Genomic DNA, 17,943 nt, shown 5'->3' with positions numbered 1-17,943 from the left:
AAGATAAAAAAAGAGAGAGAGTGCCATAATTTCTGTGGTGCTTTCACTCTGACCACTATCCTATGAGGCACGTCTACCAGGACTTGACATGATGGCAGCTTTAGGGGAAAGATACCAAAAGATTATGTGGTGGAACTTGAACCCAGATCCAAGTCACATTCAAACCTCAGGACATCTACCTCCTGAATGCCGGAACAATGTACTGTTTTCCTGGTACTTGTTTTGAAATGCCATCAAATTGCTTCTGTCTCTGTAGCAGGAGCAATTAACTCAATAGTCAAGTCCCAATATATGAAAGACCTATCTAAATGGCTGGCATAAACACTCAACTAATGAACAGCAGAAAAAGAACCTACAGACAATGTAATTACAATTTTTTTCATTCTGCTAATAATTTCATGCATTACCCTGCGACTTTCAGACTGAGATTTATTTTTAAATTGTTCCAAAAAGTGTGTGTGTGTGTGTGTGTGTGTGTGTGTGCTTAAAAAAATCTTACTTGAAGTACTCTTCACTGCCACTGACAAAGGTTTTGTTGACATGGCTGGTATAGTTTACCATTGTCAAGTTTGGATAGGCACTCATACAGAAAGTAGAGTTCTTTATTTGTAATTTGGGGTGGTCACCAATGATGCAGGAATCTGGAAAAAAAAACACAAGTCAAAAGAGCAATTACTGAGCTAAAATTCATCTGAAGACTTGGGGGGAAACAATGAACAAATAACAGCTTGCATTGAAGTACATTTCATTTGAGCATTGAAAATTAATTAGGTTCCTCTACCTGGTTGAACAAAGGCATACTATCTTCCTTTCAACATTTGAGCCTTCCTTTTCATTGATGAGTCTAGTCCAGGCTTCTTCAAACTCGGCCCTCCAGATGTTTTGAGACTACAATTCCTATCATCCCTGACCACTGGTCCTGTTAGCTAGGGATCATGGGAGTTGTAGGCCAAAAACATCTAGAGGGTCGAGTTTGAGGAAGCCTGGTCTAGTCCATCTTGGCCTTTTGTTGGGCAGGACTTCTGGCAACTTGTTGTGCCCATGCAAAAGCTTCAAACCCACAGAATGAGCTCATAGCTCCAAATGTGGGTGCAAGTCTCAGTTTTAGAGACAAGTAAATGGGGCTTGCTAGTATTGCCCACACTCAGGCTTATGTCATTATGCTATGATGCAACCTCTGCTTGCAATCTGCTGTTATCTGTAGACTATCAGCTACTCACTTGTGGCTCCATGAGTGGTTATTTCATACTGTGCATTTAATGAGCTGTTTTCTTCCTACTCAGTTTCTCTGGACATTTAAAAACAATGAACAGCAAAATAAATACAAGCTCACTAAGTGAAACATTGCTTTTATACATGTTGCTTGCAAGGCTTGTAAATTTGAAGGGAATTTGTAACTTATATTTGACTGCTGCAGATTTGTGCATTTGAACTGAAATTCCGGTTTTAAAGCTATTATTTGATTTTAATAAATGTATACCCCAATTTTCCATCTGAAGATGCCCAAGGCTGGTAACAATAAGATATAAGCTGTTTACTATTAAGGAACACTTAAAAATATATATCCAGGGATATTTCCAAAGCCAAGCCAGTATGAACTATGTGCAATCCTACAGTGAAGTAGTGTCTAACGGGAGGAATGGGCAAATGTAGATGGACATTTCCCATGCTATTGGCTCAGCACTAAACTGGAAGTGTACAAAACACAGTTTGAAAGAAAGAACAAAGTAATATCCTGCCGTAAGGTCTTGACCCATCAGTACTGTCATGTGGATCAGCAGCATAGTTGACCCAGAGCAAAACTGAAATACCCATGTCTGAATCCTCATGCAAGGATCATACAGTAGATTTGTTCTCCCCATTGGGCCATCTTTAGGCAGGAATGGCCAATTTCCTGGCATTAAGGACTCATGAACTATAACAGTTGGGCGTTTCAGCAGGTATAATATGTCAGAGAAAGCTAAGGTGGAGGTGTCCTAAAGCAGGAAGACTGTACACGTACAAAGCAACCACACAGTCTAAGAAAAATAAGGCACAGGAAACTGTCGCAGCACTCTGAATGTAAAATGAGATAATGAATTTGGGTTGTTTTTTTTACTAGAGCTAACAGGCATTTGGAGGAAGGATTAAGCATTTAAATGTGCCAGTCAGATGTTACATTTCAAACTTTACAGTGGAACCTCATGTTACGTACTGCCCTCCTTACAAATGCTTTGGGTTACAAGCTCTGCTGACCCAGGAGTAGATGCTCCTGGATGCGAACTTTGCCCCGGGATGCGAGCGGAAGTCGCACTCCGGTAGCACGGCAGCAGCGGGAGACGCCATTAGCGAAAGCATACCTCGGGTTATGACCTATTTCCGGTTACGAATGGACCTCCGGAACGAATTACGTTCGTAGATTTTTTTTTCTATTCTATTCTATTAGATTTTTCTATTGAAATGTCACTTCAGGACATACTTCTGAAATTCTTCAGTCTGAGCAGTACAATATTGTAGATGTCTACTGAGAAGTCAGTTCTACAGAAATTGGTTGGGTTTACTGCAAGCCAAGCTTGTCAGATGTATTTCAAGCATGGGAGTTAAATTGTCAATATTTTCAGTAAAACTACTACACCCAGCAATACCCATATGGAGAACACTACTCCCATCCCCAGGAAGAACTTAAATTCACAGCTCTGTAATCAAGTTCTAATGAGGAGAATTGACTTGGGAGTTCAGAAATTCGTTGATTGTATGTGGAGGCCAGACTGTGATTAGGCTTGATCCAAAGCTACTGATTTATGAATAATACATCTGCTATGACTTGCAGCAATATTCATCCTGAACAGAAGTTTTCTGGTTACAAGGTGCATTAGGACAATCATCATGTGCACCAAAAGACAGCAAAGATCTTGAGAACATAATCAGTGTATTAAGAGAGTGGTATTTAAATTGCTCAGATTTAATTATTATCCACATAAATGAATGCAGTCTCCTAACTCTCTCCGCTTAATCCGAAGCCATGCCCTTTCTGCTAATTGGCAAAAGCACTTTTGAAATTCTCTTAAAAGTCAGTGAAGGCTACTAGTGATGCAAGAAGTATAAAACAGGAAAAGAAATAATTGCTGTCAAATGATCCCTTTGTATGTCCCCTTGTTCTATTAATCTTTTAATGTTCTATTAATGTTCTAATAAACTGTGCTATTGCAAGCTTCCAACTTTGTGCACCCCCAGTATTTTTTGGAAAGGAAAGCTTTATGCCCCAAGTTGGCCAGCAGAGGGGGTAGTGGTATGTTATCCACCCATTCTCGCATTTTTTGCACATCTCTAGATTTAGTTGAATATTACTGAGGAGTTGGTACTGTATTTGTGTACCTGGTACCCTATGTCTCATTGTCTGGTCCTTGCAATCAAATGCTTATGGAAAATAATACACAAATTCTAAGGCCATCACAATCCAATACAGAATTAGTTGTAAAGCCCATTGAAAATGGTTTTAGTGTGTTGCTAACTCTGCGTTGAATTGCAGGGTTTGCGATAAGGATTCCACACTAGTAAATATAGATATAAGAAAATAGTTTGGGGTTTGTTGTTTGTTTTTTTAAAAGTGGGACATACCCCAAATTTGGAATAATTGTTGCTTTTTAAATACCCTTTTCAATGTTGCGTAGCTAGTTATGAAAGCTAGCTACTGAAATAAAAGGCATCCCCCCAAAAAAAAATGTTATTTCTCCTACAAAAGTCTTTGTGACCTTCCAAATGAATAAATATATGTTACAAATATGTTGGATTGAGACTCTTCCCCCCCCCCCTTTGCTTCCCAAATGCTCCTATACTGTGCTGCTGCAAAGACAGAACACACACAAAATCATCTTTACATAAGGGTAGTAATATTCCAAATGTATTCAGAAGAACACTCTTGGAAGACGTAATTGTGCAAAAATCTTTTTGCACATCTTCTCTGCTGAAAAATAAAACCTGCTTATAGTGCAATCCTACGCATGTCTATTCAGAGATAACCTGCATGGAGAATCTTGGATACAGGACTGCAGCCTTAACCATCTTGTATTTTTCTGAGAGTGCATCTAAGAAATAGGCAGTTCTGACAACAGTAGAACAGAACATGTTCACCTCTATATGCTGGGTTGGTTTTGCCTTGTTTAGACTGTATCGAGGCATGAGTGAGATGAGAGGATGACACGTAAGGTCACTTTTGCTGCACTGCAGCAAGGTTTTTTTTATTAGAAAAAAACCAACCCAGCTTCGCTTTGTAGAGCTGTTGGTTTCCATGCACCAGACAATCCTGATCAGCAGAGGGCGCAATCACTTTGCAGCAGAGGACAAACAAATCCTCGCATGCAGTGCTATCCATCAAACCTTGGACGCTAGGCAGAAAATAATAACTACACCGAGCCAGAAGGTGCTAGCATGAAATTACATTTACATGGACAACTGCTAATAAGTAAAAGCATCCATTTGCAATCTAGGGGAAAGGACGGCCCAAAACTGTGCTTGTTTTGAAGGGGGGAAATGTTTACACACATCATTCTAGCCTTCAGATATTTATATGAAGACTCCGGGGGAAATCAAAACGTTAACAAGACTGTAATCTCATGAGTCCCATCAAAGTCAGTGGAAGACAAAATATATTTCTGAGTAAGCAGGTTCAGGACAGGAGAGCAAATCTGAAAAACAGAACAAGTTGAGCAGCATCTCACCTCACTAGCACAGATCTCCTTCTATAGCTTTAAATCTTTGCCCTATATGATCTTTTTTTGCCTCTGGAATAAATATAAGCTCTGCACAAAACCAAACAACCTTTATTCCCTTTGGGCACTGCTTGATCACTCTTGGTTTCAGGTATAGTACAGAAGGTGTGGGTGTGGGTGTGGGTGGGTGTACGGCTCCCTGCATATTTCTAGAAATACCCAAATTGCAAAAAAATGAAAAAGCAGCCACATCAGCTTTTCTCTCTTTTTTACTTTTGCATGATTATTAAGGAACTCGTGTTTCTTTTGTTAGAGAAAGCCAGGCATGATGAAGGATGGGTAAGTCACCTGTTAACTTACGCATCTTGTCCATGCTGCTGATGGAGATTCTTTAAATGGATGCCTGTGCAAGCCTGCAGACATCACACCGCTGAACAGCTTGAAAATATCCAGGCTGTGACCAATCTAACCCAGTGTCCTGTCCCTGATAGTGGTCAGCACTGGCTTTTGTAGGTGAAATGAAAAACTGCACAGTGAATTGCAAAGCAACTCCCATCACCCCTGACCACTGGTCCTGTTAGCTAGGGATCATGGGAGTTGTAGGCCAAAACATCTGGAGGGCCGCAGTTTGGGGATGCCTGAGCTATGCAGACAGATAGCTCATCCACAGTTTTAAAGTGGACAGTAAACTTCCTGTGCCTCCTTTAATTCTTCATTTTCCATATGGCTTTCTCCTTAATATCACGGCATTCCCACATTTCCCCTTCCCTCCAGATTTTATCGTACCCTCTCCTTTTCAGAGTATCCCTGGTATGATTCAAGCATGGCTGAGTGAAGGGTGCATGTGTGAAGGCTGTGATTTGGCGCGGAGGTTGTGGGGACATCAAGGGAAGCACAGGAAGCCTACTGTCCAATTTAAGCAATACTATGAAGTGCATGATGAGGAAGATGCACATAGTAAGTAGTTCTATACTATGTGGCAGGGGGAGCCTTCAGTTGCTGTCAGACTATAACACCCATCACCCCTGACCGTTGGTCATTCTGACTGGGGCTGATGGGAATAGTCAACCAAAACATCTAGGGGTTACCATGTTGACTCCCTCTGCTTTACAACTTGGCCAAAGGCAACTCTCTGTGGGGAAACCATTTTCAACAACATTCCCCTGGTGACTGTTCTCAGACTCTGAGAAATTAGCTGTACGTAGTTGACATATTTTGAAGAAGCAGCGATGGGAGAAGATGCACAAGTGAGATGTGCTCCCTCTTACTATCTGGCAGGTGTAGATCTTGGGTGCTCAAACAGCTTGTGCTTCCCCCCCACACACACACACACACTTTGTATTTTGCAGAAAGTAACACAGTAAAAACTTACTTTAAAAGTGTGGTAAAAAGCCCGCCTCATGTGCATTCATTCCCATTGTGCATTTATTTTATATAGCTGACACCCACAAATTATAGTTGAAAGAGGCCAAACAAACGCCACCCTGGGCATCAGGGGTGACTAGTGGCAGGGATACATTTGAAACTAGCTTTCATAAACAGCCATGCAACGGCCCCCCATTTCTAATTATAATTCCTGTGGTGGGAAATAAATGTGAAGAAGATATATACATACAATAAAAGGAAAGGCAACATAAAAATTGAATGGACTGACGAGTCCATCTTCAATAAATTGGCTCCCACGGCATATTTTAATGGAAGATATAATAAAAGCTCAGGCATATACAGGTCTGTGTATTTGTGGAGCATATCAACCATTATTTTCGATATGTCGCTTTCCCCCAAGAAAATATTCATTTTATGTGTTTATAATAGATATATTGAAATGTGTGACTTAGGGGGGATTATGTTCTTTGGATCTAGATAAATAGGCTAGCTACAAGATGGTCTTATTCACACCAGAAACCCAGAAGCATTTGAATGGCAGGGGAAAATCAGGCATCACAAACTGGGGATTAGCCACCCCACCCTGCTGTTTTAAACAAGCCATCAATATAATTGGAATTTACTTCCAAGTAAATAGTCTTAGGATCACAACCTCAGAGGTTTCATACTAGCAAAAAAGTTTTTAGGGTATAGTATGGTATATCTTAGCATTCCAGTTCTGATTCACAAGTTTTATTCCAGTGGAGTGATGGGTCCTGCCATGCCCCAGGGATGGGGAACCGTTGTCCCTCCAGATGTTACTGGGTTTTCAACTCCCATCAACTCCAGCCAGCATGGCTGCCTTTGATGAGGGTGCCAGTGGTGAGGAATGATGGGTCCCACAACATCTGGAGGGCTGCAGAGTTTCTATCCCTACTATACACAACAACAAGATGTTGAGTGCCTGTGCTTCAGATAACTACCATACAGCATTGACCTGACAAGACATTTTTCTGCCTGAGGCAAACAACATTGTGCATCCCCTCCAGCTGCTTCCAAGTGGACTGGCAGTAGAAACTTACTTTAATCCTGATTATAGGACAGTGTCCTCCACCATTCCTGAGGTCTGCAAGCTAGCTTTGGGGCACAGAACAGCACCTGTAATACACATAGGTCTGTTCTGCAACACCTCACCACTACCAGACAGCATCTGCTGCCAGAGTCAGCTATCCCCCTCTGCTTAATGGTAGAGCTGGTCCTTCTACTAGATGGAGATGCAGAATAGCTGCATCATTAAAAGTTATATAAAAAGACAGTTAGAGCTTACATCTTATTATGTCAATAGCTGCACAGTAGTGTGTTCATACTGTAGTCATATTAATTGTGAGAAAAATCCATATTGAATATAAAATCTGCAATCCTCAAAACACTGTTGCACTGAAATCCCCACCAATTTGCAAGTACCCTCAGTACAGTGTGCACTGCCAAACTCTGGCATCCTTTGCTCCTGGAATGTGCACTGAAAACATTATCACCTCTTCCCTACCTCATCTTTGAAATCTTATTCTGTGTTTGTCTATCTGGCACTGGAGTCAATATCCATGACAACAGTATTAATGAGGTTCTTATCCTGTCGCTCCTTCTTCCTAGATCTCTTGCCATTTAAAGCGGCATACTTGAAAAATTAGTTCCCTGATAAGAATGAAACTTCAGGTGAATTGTGGGCAAAGCCCTTAACACCCATGTGGGATCATAATGATGCCCTACATCAAAGGGCACCTTCCCACAACAAGAGTCATTGACAAGACAGAGGCTGAAGTTGTTCTGGGAAGGACTGTGCAACCTTGACTGGACTGACTGAATGACATTGCCTTAGCTTCATTGAGTGGGAACTGCTACTTATCAGCACTCAAACTGCTAGCTAGAGCTGCTGGTTATAAAATAACGTAACAAAACCCTATTCTTTCCCTTCCAAGTGAGACTGTTGTGTCATTTGGTGTGGAGAAAGTGTCTTGGCTTCACATACTACATAGGAGTTAGATAGGAAAGGGGCATCTGTGGCCCTCCAGATGTTGGGCTATAGTTTCTATGAGTCTCGGCCATCATCCCTCATCTTCATGCTGGTTGGGATTGATAGGAACTATAGTTCAATAACATCTGGAGGGCCATAGGTTGTGGTTCAGAAGCACCTGCAGAACCACATGTTTCCTTCCCCTGAGTTTAGAGCTGCCTGTGACATCACTGCAAGTCACTTTCCACGATATATGTTATTTTGAATAGTCATTTGAAAACAGTTTTCTTCCATTTTATCTCTTTGCATTAGAAATTGCACATCACCATCTTCAGTACACAACTCTTCCTGTTGTTTTTTAAGGTTCTCTCCCCCTATAACCAAACTTTTCTTTTGTAGGGGATTGTGTTCTCTTTCATTACATGAAGATTTAGCTGTTGTAGTCAACAGCTAGCACTGATTCAGGACTATCAGAAAGTTGACACTGCCACCAAAGGAAAAGCCCTCCTTTTTAAAGTGCCAACTAACATCTGATCTAACCTGGACTCTTAAAGAAAGAAAGAAAGTTGTAATGTTTTTATTGAGGTTTAGTGAGGCTTCTGAGCAATCTTGGATATCTTTCCCAAAGAAAGAAAGACAGGATAGTAAAGTTTTCATAAACAACTATATGCAAATATGGAAGTCATATGGAATTATGTCAGACTATGTGACCAAAGCAACACTTTGGAATCTTGAACCTTAATCCAAATTGTTGGGGACCAAAGTGTCCCCCCACTTTTCATTGTGCAACTCACATGTAGACCTACAGGTCACAAATTTCATAAATGTCATACAAATTTCAGCCAGTTCCCACTTACTGTTTCCCTCAAAAACACAATACACTCTGCAGAATACAGTGTGACATCACTGGTAGTTTGATACTGTACCTGACTTTAAGTGATAAAGATGCATATATATGCTGCATCCATTTTATTCCTGTTTGTGAGTGAATCCCACACAGTGCACAGTGGTATATCCTGTTTTTGCATGAAATCTAGTTAGCCTTGTTTGCAAGTATTAATGTCACCCCAAGAGAAGACTGAAAGTAAGAAGTGTTTACCAGAACAATCTCTGATAAAGAAGAAGAGTTTGGATTTGATATCCCGCTTTATCACTACCCGAAGGAGTCTCAAAGTGGCTAACAATCTCCTTTCCCCTCCAATCCAAATTGTGAGGTGGGTGGGGCTGAGAGACTTCAGAGAAGTGTGACTAGCCCAAGGTCAGCCAGCAGCTGCATGTGGAGGAGCGGAGATGTGAACCCGGTTCCCCAGATTATGAGTCTATTGCTCTTAACCACTACACCATACATGGCCTGATCTATAGAAGTGCATGCAATAAATCTTACTGATTCAATTTCAGCTCTGGGTCAAGGAGGCTGGAATTCTTGATATACTTTCCTGTGAGTAATCCCCACTGAACACAGTGAGACTAATTTGAGTAAGCATTGGAATGCACCACTAGTTAGATCTACAGTATTTAGTGCTGCTGCTGCTGCTTCCAATAAATTAGATCTGCAATTTTAAAAAATATTTTTTAAATAAAAAGGATAATCCTGCTTCCCAGAAATACTGTACTCCCAAATCAGTTTTCCAAAAAAGCAGTAAAGTTGACAGGCATGTGCTGGGTAATATCACTACATTCTCTGTTTGTGGAACACTGTAGTCCTGACTGGGTGAGTTGAATTGTGGAAAATTGGTGTAAATATGATTTTGCCTTGGGTTGGACTCAATTGGCCCTTTGGATTCCTTTCTTCTATGGTTTACAATATATTGTGAAGTTACTTTGGCACTATGTTGGCAGAATCGATAAACAGATAAGGAAGTCTAAATAAAGGTGTGAAAAGTTGATGTAATTGCACAGAATTCATTTTTACTACAAACGTTTACAATAGAGACATACTTGAGAATACTCATTGCTCTATACTTCAAGGCAGAATGGTCATATATACAGATTTGAAGGAAAAGCATACTCTAACTTACCTAATAAAAGTTTGTTTTTATCTCTACAATCCGGTGTGTTCCATGGATTGTTACATGAAGCCCAAGGTAACACTTGTGTAAGGGATGCAAAAAGGTAGAAAAGTGTGTAGCACAATATAATATTATAATATATGGCTATTAGGACAGAGATAATCAGCATAGCAATGCCACAGCCTGAAAAAAAAGAAAGGATCAAGGATCAGGGAGGATCACAATTTAAGCTACTAAAAATACATAAGCTTGTATCCAACTAGTTCATACACAGAGCGAAAGAAATTAATGGACCTAAACTTGCCACATCCCATAATTTGTATGGGATAACATTGAGGCTGCCTAGTCATATACAACATGAACACATTTTAGTTTAAATAGCATCTTATTTTTCAGACGTTTTCTTTTACTGAAAATAGTTCAACATGGCATGCAGCTCAATCCTATCTATTTTTAAGTCCCACTGAATTCAACTTGGCTTTCTCCCAAGTAGTGGTTAACAGAATATTTTTGTCTTGGCACAAAATCCATCTGGGGCTGCCATATAAGAGGGCAGTGGAGCTGTCACCCCATTCTTGAAGACCATGTGTGATTTATTACTCTATGGGATCTACATTTAAACTAAAGGGTCAAAAATAAACACTTTCTACATTAATATCAGCACTCTCGCTTCCACAAAAATAATATTTTCATTATCTTGATTGATCTTGGATTGAATCTTTCTATGTTCCAAAGTAATACCTAATTCTGCATCATGGGATTATAATGATAAATCGTCACTTAGTTCTTCGCGTTGCTGGATTGTATCATGCTTTGATTACTCTAATAAAATCTATTTTTAATGCTTTTAAAATACACTGTTTTGTTGCAATTTCCTAAGGGTGTCAGAAGAGCCTATCTAGCTCAGCATCCTGTTTTCACAAGGGACAATCAGATGCATAAGATGCATAGCTGTCAAGTTCTCCCTTTTTTAAGGGCTTCCTCACGAGAAAAGGGAAAACTTCACAGCTATGTTAAGATGCATACCTCCAAGCAGGACCTGTACACCAGAGCACTCCATCCTGCATTTTCCAGCAACTGATATTCGGGGGGGGGGGGGAAACATACTGCTTCTGACCATGGAAGCAGAGCAGAGCCATCAGGCAAGTAACCATCGATAGCCTAATGTCCTCCACCAATTTGTCCAATTATCTTTCAAAGCTTCTTCTCATTTCATGTCAGTACATTTGTCGTCACCACACCAGCCAACATGAACCTTGGAAAAGCTCTCCCCAGTGCTGCCTATACAAGAAAAGTGGAAAAGTACCATGCGGCAATGGGATGTGCGAGATATTTAGCACTGAAGGGAAGTGCTATTTTCTTATGAGATGTACGTGACGCCATAAAAAGTGATGCAGCTGTGGAATGCTCTCCTCCTGCTGGGAAGTGCAGCATGGATCCACTAAAGCAGAAAAGTGCTGCATTACTACTACATCAGTCATTGCAAGGTCACCTCAAGGTCAAAGTCAGACTGCAGCGCATCACCCACTGTTCTTGTAGCAGTGCCACACAGAGGAGAACCCATGTCATCTCTCTTGCTTTGAACTGAAGGAAAACCATGATCTCCGAGTTAAAAAGACACACACACACACACCATGCACACAAAATGCCACAGGACAAGGCATTGTTTCTGCTCAGCTCACCTTGTAAGGCAGGGATGGCTTTCCAAACAGACACGGGTCCCTGACTAGCAAACTGCCCCAGAGAAACCTCCAGGAAGAAGATGGGGATCCCAGCCAGAGCCAACATTGTCAAATAGGGAATAAGAAATGCACCTAATGGAAGAAGAGAATACAGATCTCAGGGACAGCATGGGTGGGAAATGGCACAACCCTGACATTTTGTAGCTGCTCTATTTTGTGCATTGCAAAAGCACTCTACAACCCTTCCCCCACAAACCCCTGCAGAGCAGTACCAAACTTTTTGAAGGGAATGTATTTCCTGTTTAGAAACCCTTCGCAGAGATGCTTTGTCGGCAGAAAGCAGGGCTCTTTCTCTCTTGGGAAAGCTTTGCATGTTGGTCAGATTGGCAGAAGGTATTTTCATGCCCCATAAAACCCAGAGTTATAATTACCAGGGCATATTAAAACAAAAATAGGCTGATCCTAACAATCCTTATTTTGAAGGTAAAGAAAGCACATTGACGCCCATTCCTAATATTTACCCAGAAGCAGCCCCGCTGAACTCTGTAAGGGTTACTAAGACTGCAGTCATCTCCCTTTGAACTCAAGGTTGCTTCCTTCCGAGTAAACAAGGGTAGGACGGCGAGGTTACAGTCTAACTTGGAAGCCAGTTGCACTGAAATCCACGAGACTTCCAGTTCAAGGGGCAATCTTGTGTATATAGCTGGTTTTAAATCCCATTAGATTTAGTGGGATTTAATTTCCTGGCAAATACGTGCCAGATCTCAGTCTGTGCAGGTCTGTTCCCCCTTCTAGCCACCTCGACAAAACCTGCCTTGTTCAGTTCAAGCGCTCCTGACCCGCCTTCTCCTTAGGGCATTTTATGGATTTGCTTCTGCACCGTGTCAAACAAGGCTGACTGTTCGGAGTGGAAATGGCTGCCAGACTTGCTGCAGGTGGTGCAGCTAATTCAATTACTACTCATAATTTCTCTCATCATCACCTACAACTGCGTCTCAGGGCTTCCTGGAGTGTGTCCTGGGGAGGAAAGTCAGCGTTGTTTTTAAAGGGGGGGATTGCGCCGGAAACAGCCGGCTCCTAATTTCAAATTTTAAAATAAATCACGTTGGGATGGCATTTACGCATTTGACAATGAAGTCTTCCAAGCAACTGTGTTCGTTACTTGTATAAAATATAGCCCGCAGCCGCTGCTGTGGTGTGGTAGCCTCACATTAGGAGGGAAGCTCAGCAAACCTGGACTCCCCACGCTGAGACTGCTGTTCAGAATTCTGTTGTGAAATCGAAATCAGGAGAGCTTTGCAATGATGCCAAAGACACAAATCATTTGCACTGGACCAGGGACTGCGCCTGCGCAAATTTGAGACGCAGCTCTTTAATCTGCCTGTTCTGTTGCCCATTTTGGAAGAGATCCTCAATGAACTCGGTAGAATATATTTCTGGGTATACTGCTTTCGGATTAGGTACAATAAGTGTGTCTGTGTGGTTTCTTTCGATCCCACTGAATTGGGAGTAAATTTACTGAGAGTCGTATCCCAAAACAAATGTGTTCAGGATTTCAGCCCTAACCCGAATTCAGCAACAGTTTGGCTAAATGGCATATTGGGTAAATCACGTGTATGAATAATGGTGATTACTTAATAAATATATCGGGTAATGAAAAAAAATAAACCCTGGAAACACTGAGGTTTAGAAAAAGCAGAGTTGAGTCCCCCACCACCACCACCGTTTGAAAATGAATCATAATAAACAACCACTTCTTATAGATTTTGAGACAACCAAATGTTTTTGTTTTATGTGAAGTTGAAGTTTTCTCCAAAACTGCAAAATCCTGTGATTTCACTCAAAACAACAGAAAAAGCTCAGCGGTTGGAGCATTTGCTTCGTGGGGCTGAGAGGAAACCCCGCCTGAAATCCTAGGTTGCTGCTTGCCAGTCAGTGTAGACAATACTGAAATGGGCCAGTGGTTTGGACTCAGTATGTGGCAGCTTCCTATGTTCCTAAGAAAGGTGACTTTTGTGGTGTTGGGTGTACTGACTACATGAATGATGATGGGTAAGCTAGGGGCTATATACACCAAGACATACAAACGAGAAAAATATATGTTAACTCGCAGCGTCAGCAGAAGGTGAGAAATTGCCATTTAGGCTTAGTCCAATTAATCAGAGCGGGGAAAATATACGCTATGCACTTTTTCGCGCATGAAATTCTAATATCTGTAAGGCTTGTCTTGTTTTCTCTATATGTGATATACGGGTTGGAAACTCCTATACCAGGCATCCCCAAACTCCCTCCAGATGTTTTGGGACTACATCCCTCCAGATGTTTTGGGACTACAACTCCCATGATCCCTAGTTAACAGGAGCAGTGGTCAAGGATGATGGGAATTGTAGTCCCAAAACATCTGGAGGGCCGAGTTTGGGGATGCCTGTCCTATACTGTAGTAATAAAGCAACGTCGAGATTAATGGCAATAATGTACTCTGAGAAAGCCGGATTGTTTCAAATGCACATTCTACTACTGTATATTCGTTTGTGATCGTGAGAGGTATGTTACATCTCTTTCATTTCTGAACGGGGGAGGGGGGTCATTTTGTTTTAGGCATTGTCAATTCTAATAAATAAAAATATTTTTTTTATTTTTGTTTCCCAGTTAGGATATTGTCCCCCCCCCCCCTTACTGTAGTTAAAACTGGTGGGAAAAATATTTCCAAATTAGGTGGGGGAGGGGTTTCATTAAGCAAGAAGGTTTAGTGGACAGGTTTGTTTAAAATTCTCACGCAGTTTTTCAGGGCTTGATTGCTATATCAACTATATCTAATTTTATTTTTTTCAGAGAGGTCGATAGAAAGCTTTACTGTCTCTTCACTTTCCAGACTCTAGCCCCTAATCCATTGCCTGTTTATTTTGAAGTTCCCAAAAGAAGGAAGAAAAGCTGCTTGGGGGGGGGCAATTTGGAACGGACAAATAGTCGGAAAGGGCTAAGGCAGCAGACACTTCCCTGTCCCCTCCGCTCAAATTGGCAGTCTCCCCTTGCTGCATTTCAGTTTAAAGGGAGCGCTGGGAGACCTTGCACCTCTAGCGTGCAGTTTGGGCCCCAAGGAGTCCCATTTGTTCAAGAAGGCTGGTTTCTTAATGACTGCGTCGAATGGCAACCATGATCATCCGCATGCAAACTCTTTCCGAAGGATTTGCTGCGAAAATCTGCTCTAGCTTAAATTCCTCTTTGAAATGATTGCCTCGCTTCCTTTACTTCGAGGTAGTCACCCCGAAACATTTGGAAGAATAAAAGGTTGGGAGATCTCCAGCGCTTGTTTACTCAGAAGCAAGTCTCGCTGAGCTCAGCTGGGTGCACAGCTGGAAGATCGCAGCCGATCCTAAACATGCATATTTGGAAACAGATGTCATCGTTTCAGAAGAGATCCATCCAGAACTCATTCAGTCCTTTTATGTTTTGTTTATGTATACTGTACATTCTATTAGGTTTCGCCAAGGTCAGTTTCTGCAATGGCGGTGGTGGAGCTTCACTGCAGACCTGAAACCAAATGATTTGCCTTTTACTGATAACACAGAATCGCACACTTGTCGTCTGCATCCGGTGGAATAAAGACTTTACTCAGGATCACTAATGCGGGTTAGAATTTACTTCACCCGCAAGCATGCCTTGAAATCTATTTTGTTCATTCTTCACGCAACGCAGATTATAGGATAGGGGCGTGATATGGGATGCTTAATAGGTACTTCCAACATAAGGTGAAGTAACCTTTCCTATGAACACCAAGATCAAGAGATAATCACGCTTTTAAACCCAGGGCCATCGATTTCTCTGGCTGCCATGGTTTTCTAGAACAGGGCTTGCGGGTTTCCGACGATGGACAGCTTCTGACCCCGCCCCTTGCCCCGCCCCTCGCCATCAGGAGCACCCACCCCTTTGCTTCTAAGGCGCTGGCTGAAAGCCCGATCCAGAAACCAGAGGGAGTGGGGAAGCTCGAATTTAAGCTGACTGAGGAAGCAGTTTACGTTCAAGCTCAGCACTCCGTTTAACCCGTCTGGTGGATCAAAGGCCCCAGCGTTACCCCTTTCTGAGCTGCAGGGTGTAAAAAGAGAGGAAAATCCATACCTCCCCCATTCTTAAAGGCCAGGTACGGGAACCTCCAGACATTGCCCAGCCCTACTGCATAACCCACCATGGAGAGGATGAAGTCCAGCTTGCTAGACCAGTTTCCCCGGGCTTTATTTTCGTCCCCTTCATCCTCCTCCTCCTCCGGCTGGAGGGAGACAGAAACAAAAACAAAATTACATCGACGCGATTGCACACAACGAGTTCAGATGCGGAATGTCTGAGCTGCCATCCCTAGGCAAGCTGTACCGCAGTAAGTTGCAGTAGTAATTGGTTTTATAATTATACTGTATCAATAATTATAGATTATTATTATTATTATTATTATTCATCAGTCCATACCATAAACACAAATTGCAGCGTTACGTCTATTGGAGCAAGAAGAAGAAGAGTAGTTTGGATTTGATATCCCGCTTTATCACTACCCGAAGGAGTCTCAAAGCGGCTAACAATCTCCTTTCCCCTCCCCCCCAACAGACACCCTGTGAGGTGGGTGGGGCTGAGAGACTTCAGAGAAGTGTGACTAGCCCAAGGTCACCCAGCAGCTGCATGTGGAGGAGCGGAGACGCGAACCCGGTCCCCCAGATTACGAGTCTACCGCTCTTAACCACTACACCACACTGGCTCCCAGTGGTCTTTAGGGGACCTTTGAGAGCTACAGCATTCAATCGTGGGGTGGGAAAAGAATGAACTGAAAAATGTCCTCTAGTCTAGGCAATTTAGAGGTGATTCACTCGCACAGGTACTTCGCTGGGAATCTTAGGACTCGCTGATCTGCATTTGGCTCTGTCACAAAACAAGAGAAAGCCCCAGGCGTTTTTAAGTCCCATTGGCAGAGTTATGCATGTGTTTAAATCTCTCCTGTTGAAATCGACGAGAGTTTAACAGTGACTTCTGATCACGTCCTCCTCCGGGTTTGAGGTCATAAGAAGATCCCTGGCCAGCTTCCCTGCCTGCACCCCCCACGTGTGAATGTGGAAAGCAAACTCCAACGGCATTTGGAGCAAACGTGTCCTGGGCCTGGCGCGCATCATCACCCTTTAAATCGGGGCGGGAATGGGGAGAAGTTTAAAACAAAAGCAGAAAACCTGACAATGCCTAAGGCGAGACCGAGGTGCGCCGAGGGACCCACTTCAAGGCTTCATGTGGCTGAGTTAAGCAGTAAGCGATTGGGAGATGTGAGCTGGCGCCGTAATGACTCGCGCCGGCTGTCTGCTGCGCACAGCGCTTTTGGGAACATTTGCCCCGGGCGCGTGAACTGTCCCCCTGGTCGTTTACCATCCCTCAACCCCCAGTTACCACACGGTCCATTCTCCCTCCAGTCACTGCTTAGAGAGTGAGGCGGGATGGGGCTGTGTGAGAGAGAGGCGCTTGCACTTACTGAAGAGCTAAAGACAGGGGGGGAAGAGGCCTCTTGCGAAGAACACCGCCAGGGAGAAGCACCGGGTTGGAGCTGGGCTGAGGCCACACAGCTTCAGTCACACACAGGGGCGAGGCTTCCGTGGAGGGGCTCGGCCGAGGGGAGGAGGCAAAGCATTAGGGGGGAATGTCCTGAGGATCACTTGAAGGCACTGGCGACGCCACCCAACTCGGGGCTTGGTGAACCCGATCGGGAGCGTGCGAGGTGATGGAAGTTCAGTCTAAACTCGCCAGACGCACGCACGCGCGCCGTTGGGGAGGGTCCCGAAGTCCTAAGAAAAGTCTGTCCTTAGGAGGAGGAGATTCAGGCTTCCTCAGCTTCGCTGGGATACAGCAGCAACCGCGTCATGACGCTGGACGTGCGCGCTGGCCTTTGGTTCGACCCGCCAGGGCTGAGTGGCCGCCATTGTCTTATTCCAGGCCTAGGCCGCCCCAGCGCCTTGGGTGTCCCCTGTCCGCAAAGCATAGACCCTCTGTCACTGAAGGGCTGAAAGTTTCCCTTTCTGGGCGAATAGACAACTCCTAAGGGCAGAGGCGAGGGATCTTCGCCCCCGTTAAATATTAGGGGTGGGGCTGCTTCCCTAAGTTGATGGGCATTTGCCATTCAAATACTGTGCGCGCACCGTGTCATATGATCGATTATGTGGGGGCGG

General features: G+C 43.1%; 1 protein-coding gene across 1 annotated transcript in view; it reads right to left on the bottom strand.

Moving 5' to 3' along the window:
- SLC6A5 (solute carrier family 6 member 5) overlaps window positions 1-17,943 on the bottom strand; it is a 61,219-nt gene that overhangs the window by 40,020 nt on the left and 3,256 nt on the right. Inside the window, exons 2-5 of the mRNA XM_060278844.1 lie at window positions 15,872-16,013; window positions 11,756-11,887; window positions 10,083-10,256; window positions 500-641 (exon numbers count right to left, since the gene is read on the bottom strand). Of these exons, the coding sequence (XP_060134827.1) occupies window positions 500-641; window positions 10,083-10,256; window positions 11,756-11,887; window positions 15,872-16,013 (590 nt within the window). The remainder of the gene's footprint in view (window positions 1-499; window positions 642-10,082; window positions 10,257-11,755; window positions 11,888-15,871; window positions 16,014-17,943) is intronic.

This window comes from Zootoca vivipara, chromosome 1 (assembly GCF_963506605.1).
Source record: "Zootoca vivipara chromosome 1, rZooViv1.1, whole genome shotgun sequence".
Classification (NCBI taxonomy): domain Eukaryota; kingdom Metazoa; phylum Chordata; class Lepidosauria; order Squamata; family Lacertidae; genus Zootoca; species Zootoca vivipara.
This window is presented reverse-complemented; position numbering and strand designations above follow the sequence as displayed.